At 36.9% G+C, this 9,290-nt stretch overlaps 1 protein-coding gene across 1 annotated transcript; it reads left to right on the forward strand.

Annotated features, from left to right (window-relative positions):
- The first annotated feature begins 2,142 nt into the window (after positions 1-2,142).
- On the forward strand, positions 2,143-4,662 carry LOC103718676 (mannan endo-1,4-beta-mannosidase 1-like). The gene is made up of 5 exons (XM_008807596.3): positions 2,143-2,466; positions 3,219-3,413; positions 3,582-3,704; positions 3,942-4,144; positions 4,335-4,662. The coding sequence occupies exons 1-5, from the start codon at positions 2,143-2,145 to the stop codon at positions 4,660-4,662; spliced, it is 1,173 nt and encodes a 390-aa protein (XP_008805818.3).
- Positions 4,663-9,290: the final 4,628 nt, after the last annotated feature.

The following is a 9,290-nucleotide window of genomic DNA, read 5'->3' on the forward strand; positions in this document are numbered from 1 at the left end:
ACACATGCCAAGGGAGAGAAGGGAAGTGTTAGGGCTAGATTCTGCTTCTCCAAGATTCAATGTGAAACAAAGAAAGATGGCTTGCGAAACAAACTTATGTAGCAGGGCATCCACTTGGCCTACAGCATCAAAGATTCAAAACTAGGCAAAGCTCTAGATAGATGCATGGACTGAAGTAGTTAGGATAGTGATTATCAGAGGATCGTGTGCTTTTACTATCTTAGTATCTCATAACATGTATATTCTTCTCATGTTATGCCTATAATCTATGTTAGCATGGTGATTCATAAAAAAAAGTGATATTGTTCATGATTTATATTTTATTCCACTGCATTATATCATGATAAAAAGGCCCCATTAAATCCTTCAATATGTAAAAGAGCAAAGATTATGCTCTGGATTAGATTCTACTCCAGATTAGATTTTTCTCCTGCCATTATAGTACATCTAAGTTTTATGTTAGATAGGTATGAATTCATGATTATTTCATACATTTTTAGTTGTGCGCCGTGACCATCATGTTGGAATGGTCAATTAATCATTTTGCCATCATTTGCATGAGGTAATGACCCCAAAATATTGATTGCATAAGGTCTGTAAAGTTCTCTCATATGCTTTTAAAACACGAGACTTTATGATTGGACCTTCTATATGCCACCATGCACCCTTCAAGGCACTAGGTGCCTTGGCACAACAATGTATTGCTGCATGGATATTAAAGCAAAGGGCCCCAGCACCGATATTAAAGGGCTCGTTTGGTTCGCGGGAAAAGAAGGGGGGAAAGTGTGGTCAACGGGAAAGTAATGAGATGCCTCTTGTTTGGTTGGAGTTTTCAAAGGAGAGAGAAGGGAAAGTTATATTCCCATGGGAATGTGATTCCCACATTTCATGGGAAAGTCTTTCCCATGAGAAACATGGGAAAGTTACTTTCCCATGAGGTGGGAATCACTCCATTTTTACTTTTTCCCAAAAAGTCCTTTCAGCATTAAAGAAGCATTAAAGAGGCATTAAAAACCTAATTTTTATTAAGGGCATAATAGGAATTATATATAACTTTCCTAGGAAAGTGGATGGCCAACCAAACATAAGTACCTTGGAAATTTGTCACTTTCCCATCGTCAACCAAACATGCCAAAATTACTTTCCTAGGCATCCTCTTCCTAGGAATTTGTTTCCCAGGAATCATATTCCTAGGAAGGAAAATGCTTCCCGCGAACCAAACGAGCCCAAAGTGAGAACCTACCTTAAAGAAAGGACCGTAGGCAGGTTAGGCTTAACCCAATTTATAAATGTTTGGGTCATGATTTCAAATCAAGACTCAACCTATTGGCTCATCAGGTTGTGTTAGGCTCATGAAAAATTATTTTAGATCTAGATCAAGTCGAGGCCAAGTTTGGGGTGGATGGGGGGTTTCACCAGCTAAGATCGGACGGTTCAGAGTCGCCAAACTCTTGGTATACAATTTTATCGAATTCTCTACATGGAAGGAGCCAAGATATTTTTCTTATCAGATGCAAAAAGAAAACAAAAAAATGCCAGCAGACAAATTCGTTTTAGAAAGAGAACAAGTGCTGCCCGCTCTCATCTGATTTTGAGGATAAAGATCGATCCGCGACAGAACTTCTGCGGACATTGTTACTGCCATAACGATTTAAAGTAAAAGCTCGCGGGGACGAAACAAAAAGCTCAGGTAACGACATACAAAAAAAAAATGGCGTCTCCGTATTCAGGATGTGCTCCAGATGTAACGGTACGTGACGATGTAGGCCGGCTCATCGTTATCCAACGGCCTCATGACCATGCACAACTAGACTAGTCTCATAAGCTATACTAAAACTCTTGGGAAGTTTTCCATGGATTGCTTTCTTATATACGCATATGATCAGTATTACTTTGCATGAGGTTATAATATTCCTTAATTTGGTTGGCCATACGGACATCTATCCAAGTTGCACCAGATCTTCCTCGTGAGACAAGGAGTATCTATTGTCCTCTTGCACTCGTCTGAGTTCTATATAAACCCCCAACCATTAGAAGCCTCACCATCACAAGCTCAAACATCTGGGCCTTCTGAGTACCCTCGATCTCCTCCCCTTCCACGATCCCTGTTGTTATATTATATCTCATTTTTGTAGTTCAAAGATGGTGGCAAAGAGAGTCCTTTTCAGCCTTGGTCTCCTGGCCCTCTTTGTACTCCAAGGTGGTAGTGCTTATGCTGGCTCTAGTTTTGTGAGGACAAGCGGAACCCATTTTGTTTTGGATGGGCGCTCGTTCTACTCCAATGGGTTCAATGCATACTGGCTGATGTTGATGGCCTCGGACCCGACACAGAGATATAAGGTGTCGTCTGTTCTCCAACAAGCTTCCGATTATGGAATGAGTGTTGTAAGGACCTGGGCCTTCAGCGATGGTGGGAGCAATCCCCTGCAGTACTCTCCGGGTTATTACAATGAGAACATGTTTCAGGTATATATATGATATATACAAACCCGTCCATCATGGTAGTCGGGTTTCTCTCCTAGTTAAGCAAGTCAGTACACTGGGTCGCTTGGCCTACGAACAATAAATAGTTTCTCTTCCTGTCCATAAAGGTGGTGGTAGTCCCACTTGAACTATTAGATTTGGTTAAGAAAATGTACGTATACAGTTCAACAAAAAAAAAAAGAGAGGCTATTACTGATAAAATTTTGATGACCAAAGAAAACTCGCCTGCTAAAGTTTAATTTTGTTATCAAATATTAGCTTCACGAAAAATGTATTACTGAAATTCCTTTTGTGACCAAAACTATTTTCATAGAAAAATTTGTCACCAAATATTTCACCTTTATTGATGAATATATTATATGTATCGCCGTATATCCTCACCAGCGAACTTTTCGTGTTGACGAATTTTTTTTATCACTAAATATTTTAATAACAAAATTTATTTTTTTTCGTGATGATTTTTTTTTATCATGAATGGGCTTTTTTTTCTTTTGTCCTTTGCAATTATAGTGTAATTTGGACCAAATTTCGATAGCAGGCATCAGTTCCAGAGCTTGTCATTAATCCATTATATCTTTCGGTGTTTAAAAGCATGCTCTACAGTTGATTTAAGATTTTACGAGAAAATGCTCGCATTTGATGATTTCAAAACACTTTTATGGGTCTTTCTTATTTAATTTATTCGACCCTGTATTTTCCTTGAAATGAGTTATTTTTTTTCTTTCGGTTTGCAGGGCTTGGACTTTGTCATATCTGAGGCCAAGAAGCATGGAGTGTTTCTCATACTGAGTCTGGTGAATAACTATGCCGACTTTGGGGGAAGGAAGCAGTACGTTCAGTGGGCGAAGGAGAGGGGAGCGGATGTCTACTGGGATAACGACTTCTACTGGCATGAAGTTGTCAAGAGTTACTACAAGAATCACATCAAGGTGAATACAACCTTTCTAATTTTGGCCTTTGAGTGAGTGTGGACTCCTTTCTTCCTGTGAGCTAGCTTACATTATTTCCTTTCTCTTTTGCCATGTACTTAAGTAGAACCTAGCTTGTTCGAGTATGATACCTTCATAATTGAATATATTTGTCTTGTTTTGATTCAGACGGTCCTCACAAGGACCAACACGATAACAGGAGTTGCATACAAAGATGATCCTACCATCTTTGCATGGGAGCTTATAAACGAACCTCGATGCGATGGCGACCTCTCTGGCAAGACTGTGCAGGTCCATAACAATACTTACTCATTTCTTTTCTACGGAATTATTATATTTAACTCTAAATCCAGATGCCAGAAGTCTTGGTATTTTTCTGCACAATTCTCGAACTTTTTAAAAGAAATATGGAGGTGTTGCCACTATGACGATTTGAATGCTAGATCTCCACTTCATGGAGAGATGCCAACAAATTGAGCTAAAGTGGGTTAACGGATCCTGTTGACATTTTTGTTTGTTACTATATAGAATTGGATTGCAGAGATGGCTGCTTATGTTAAATCAATAGATAGCAACCACATGCTTGAAGTTGGATTAGAAGGATTTTATGGGGAGTCAATGCCTGAAAGAAAGCAATTCAATCCTGGCTATGAGGTCGGCACTGATTACATCTCCAACAACAAGATAGCTGAAATTGACTTTGCCACCATTCATGCCTACCCTGATCAATGGTAAGCTGAGTCTCTAACCATTAACTTCTTGAAGACAAAAATTAGAAAAAAGATAAAGATGTACAGTATGTTCTGCAAGGAGAGTGCATGGTATAATTGGCAAATTGTGAATTACAGTAGCATATTATTCATACCGATAATCTGCTTCTGTTCACAAGACACTTATGTTAGTTGGCATTTTTTGTCACAGGATTTCAGGCTCTGATGATGCTCAAATGGCATTCCTCCGAAGTTGGATCCAATCCCACATTGATGATGCTGGCGCGATACTTGGAAAACCACTCATGATCACAGAATTTGGGAGAAAGACCGAGCAGGATTCCTTCTATGGGACAGTGTACAACATGATCTACAACTCAGCCAGAGCTGGGGGCCCATGCGCAGGTGGACTGTTCTGGCAAATGCTGGCTCAAGGGATGGATAACTTCAGGGATGGCTATGAGATAATATTTTCAGAAAGCCCCTCCATGGCAAGTATCATTTCTCAGCAATCCCACATGATAGCTAGCCTTAGCTAGCCCGCTACTCTTTCCTGCAGAGATGACGAGATCAAAGAAGGACAAGCGCTAAATTTGGAAATTGTTTATTTTCCTTATATAGAGAATAAATAAATGATCTCAACCTGGAGACTCTATTCTTTGTTTTATTAATAAGATGGGTTAGGTCTGTTTCCTTGAGCCAATTATCTTAATTTGAAAGAATTGAGGATGCAAATGTTATCAAAAATTGACTGTTTGATAGTAACAATGGAAGCAAGATTTCAAATTATTAATTGTTATTCATGCAGAAAATAAAGAAATTTATATTCTTTGAATGAAAAAAGGGTCGATCTATAATGGTACTTTTTATAATATTTGTATCTTCCACATTCCATAATGATAATTTTTGAATTATTCAGTTCCAGGGGGATCTTTCTTCAGAAGTGGGAAATAATGTTACATTTTTTGGATTCTGCTCCCGTATTGTCCCACTGATGCAAAACTTTGAAGCTAGGCCTGATGATTATAGGAGAAAATCCCTACTTAAAGAGCAAGATTACTAGAGTTTTCCAAGTTTCTTTCTTCTTTTTTTTTTTTTGTATTTGATGCTCCAAAAACCCAATCAAAACACCCTTCAGGTAAGGGCCTATTTGGTAGATTCCGAGGACTCTATAGGATAGACCTTGGCCTCTTCCTTCTGATAAGTCAAAATCTCAAAGTTTGGTTCCTCGAAGTCTCTGACATCTTCATAGAAAGATTGATGAGTCAATTCATCCACCATAAAAATAGAACCGACCAATTCCACCATAGTATATGTTAGAATGTACTAGAGTTCATAATATTGGCTATCAATAGCAAAAACAAGTCTTTCAACTTGCACCAGCATCAAAATCAAAAATTCCATGTAATGCTCCAAAGGTGGCCTTAGCACAATGACTATTTTACTTGCAACTACTTCATTAATCTCCTTTTGCAACAGTATGATGACAGCTACACTTATCTCACCAAGCATGTCAAAAGAACTTGTTTGGATAAGTTCTCTAGTCAGCTAGGGGTAGATGCACCAGCATACCACCGGTATTATATTAGCTGGAAATAGGATAGAAAGATCCAAAGGAAGATTATACTACTAGAGATTCAAGATGTCTTGGCTTTCAAGGACCTTTGTTACCATCGCACTACCCACATGAAAGAAGATAGATAGGATAGAACAGAGTATAGCCAGGGCTACGATCGAAGTGATCTACTACTACTACTACTACTTCTAGGCGTACTTAAGGTCTCTAGCTAGTTTGTTGAGATAGAGTGTAAATAGGTTCACCCTCCTATAATATAGACATGAAGCACTATATTAATATATCTATTGTCAAGAAATAATGTTTAATTAAAATATATCATGGTTGTATTACCTCTAAGTATAGTTTGTATAATTCGCTAATAGATTTTTTCATAAGAAGTTTAGCATTTCTGTCAAACATGGTTAAAGCAAGTCCTCTAGTATGATCATATATTTTAATATGTATGAGATTCCTAGAACTGAAAAAATTAAATTATTAGTATTTCTAGAATATTCAGCGGATTGTAAACTATATCGATGATGGTGGCTCATAAGTAGGGGTGGGGGTCATTAAATATAAGCAGAGGCTAGCTTATTCCTAGCCCCTTGTCAGAGATTAGAGAGAAGGAGTCCATCTCCTCCAATTGAAATTGGGGTTTTTGCTCCCCCCACTTTTTCTTCACTAGAGCAGGCCATCAGACCATGCACTCTACTCCAATATGGGCCATTGGTAGGCCGATCAAGGCCCCGCCAGTCTAGTCAGGCCGGTCCTCACAACCAACCCTTTGGGTGATCACTCAAGCTCTAGTCTAGGCTTAAGACTCAGAATCGATCTTTTTCATATGCTACTTCAGAGTTGCCACATGTACGGTGATCCTTGGGTATTAGGATATGGTGTAAATACTTCTGTGCTTCTATATCTAAATAATTAGATAGAAGTAGATCCTTCTCATCATGATAAAATCAAAAAAAAAATCCTTAATTGCATCATTATGGCAATAAAATGACATCAACTTAAATGATCATGGAAATAAAAGATATTTTAAATTATTTTTGAAAAAATTCCATTGATAGGGGCTCATTTCTGGTTCTCTTGGCTAAGTTTTTGCCCTTAAAAATAACTTGCTTATCATCTCAAGTAATGCTTTTTCTTAAAGCTCCAAATTGGTGCTTTTTTCTAACTGACCATTTTTAACTTTTGGAAGAGCAAAAGTGCTATTTCAAAATTTTTACCAAATATCTCAAAATAATTGAAGAAAGCTTTTGGCACTCCAACAGGAACTTTTTGGCTCTCCAAAATAGCAATGTTTATAGGGACCAAACCAATATTTGCAATCATTGTTCATTTGTTACAATTATATCATTATGAGTTGACGGTTGTGATGGGCCTCATCAAAGTAGCAGTGGCTTGGAGAGTTGGTAGAAGACATGTGGCAAAAGAAACTCAGTGACATTTCCTCATTACATCTATAGAAACATCCTAATTAAGGGTAGTGAATGATGTCTTGAGGACAGCTAAAGAGTAGATTAATTCAAGAGCTAAATTGCACGCTGAAAAGAAACCTGAGCCATAGATATGAATAAGACTGCATAGGATCTAAAAGCAGAGAGAACACGAGCTCTATTTAAAAGCACATAGGTTCAAGAATAATGAGCATGCAGGTTCAAAGTAAGAATAGAAGACTCTAAAAATTAAGAGCATACATTCTGGAAATTAAGGGCACACGGCTCCAACTCCATAAGCGCATATATTGAAAAATTGATAGCACATGGCTCTAGAGAATGACAACATATAGCATCAAAAATGAGAGGTCACAACCCTAAAAGAAGAGAGAAAATATCTCAAGGATTGAGAGCCCACGGCTCTATCTATGGGCCTATCTTTGGTATTAAGGAGGGAAAAGGTAGAAAAGCAAGAGAACTCTCTCCATTCTGTTCCTCGTGAGGGTACATATAATGGCACATGCATTGGCTCATGGATTTTTAGCTAATGAGAGGAGGGAAAACAAAAAGTGCTAGAGTTAGTGGAAGCTGGTTTTGATGCAACATATTTAAGCAAAGAAAAGAAGAAAGATACGGAGGCAAAAGGTAAGTAGAGGGTGTGCTACAATGGTGAAGGTGTAGCAAAGAGAGAGATAAAAGAAGAGAAAGAAAAAATATTTTGAGCTTGGAGGTGATGTTCATGAAGAACAATGCTAGTAGCAGGGTGAATTAGTCTATGGTAGTAGCAGATTGGATCCATTAGCACTGAGAGATTGATGAAAAAGGCTTGATCGGGATGGAGAAACATGTGTAAAGTTTCATGTTTAATGTTTTTTGTTTATGTCTTGGTAATCAAACATGGTGAAAAAATTGGGATATAATTGATAACTAAACAACTCTAGTGATTCATCAAAATTGAGATAAATTGATGTTCAATATTGTTATCAAACATCTAAATAATCATCATTATTGTTGTTGTAATGAAGGTGATAGTTAGAGCTATCACTAGAAATTATAAACTTGCATCCAACCCAAATTTTACCAAGCCTAATCAAGACCTGATCTTATACCTTAGTCTCATAGGTCGAGTAAAAGTTCCAAAAGTGACTCATTAATTCTTTTAGGGCGAAACATGGAGCTTTTAGAAGTTCACTTAATCCATACCCAACCTGAAAAAACTTAATCAGATATATGTTAGGTGGTGTGTTTGATTCTTTTTATAAACACAACTCACAATAAACTAAATCTATGTTGGCCTGATAGCTAATTCAATATCCATTCAAAATCTAACTTAGATTTGATCTAAGTTCTATCTAACTTGAAACTGGAATCAAATTTTACTCAATCCAACCCTGATCCAGTCCCTACTTGACTTGATATATGCTTGATTATACCTGATGCAATTTTCGGATAGATAGTAGGGATTCATATAAAGACCTAAATCATCAATATGTCCAAATATGGTTAAGTAGGCACTCATATATGATCTAACCCAATGACACCCAAACTCTCATCAAGTTTGGGAATAGGTTAGAAGGTGCTCAGGTTAGATTTAACTTGATTGTACCAATAGCGATGATAATATGCTTTTCATGCCCATTAGTTTCTTAGAAAAAAAGGCTTTTATTTGGCATGTTTTTAATAATGTAGTTAACCTCCTCCATTAAACCTTATCCCATAACCAATAGTTCTATAATGTGTTATCGCATTATATTGACACCCCCCCCCAAAAAAAAACCACAATCATTATTGAATGTTACAATAGTTATAACGGCCGCTATTTATCTTAAAAAACTTTCATTTTTTAACTAAACAAATCATTGAAACATATGGATACTGCAATAATATTAGACAATAATAGAAAAATAATGGTGTTATCTTTTCAATTTTTTATTAGATAAGATAATATTTTTTGACTGTACAATCATTTTTTGAAAAATTTTAAGGAAAAAATGAAATTTGTATTGAATATTATTTTACTAAAAAGAAAGTACAAGTGAAAATATCAGCTATTATTTGTAGTATAGTAGCTTGCTAAAACCATCATAATGGAAAAATAATGGTTATTATATTTTTTGCTTATTTACAACAATGTAATTAGGGATGGCCAAAACCATCATACCTACGA

Source organism: Phoenix dactylifera, unplaced genomic scaffold, assembly GCF_009389715.1.
Source record: "Phoenix dactylifera cultivar Barhee BC4 unplaced genomic scaffold, palm_55x_up_171113_PBpolish2nd_filt_p 001775F, whole genome shotgun sequence".
Taxonomy (NCBI): domain Eukaryota; kingdom Viridiplantae; phylum Streptophyta; class Magnoliopsida; order Arecales; family Arecaceae; genus Phoenix; species Phoenix dactylifera.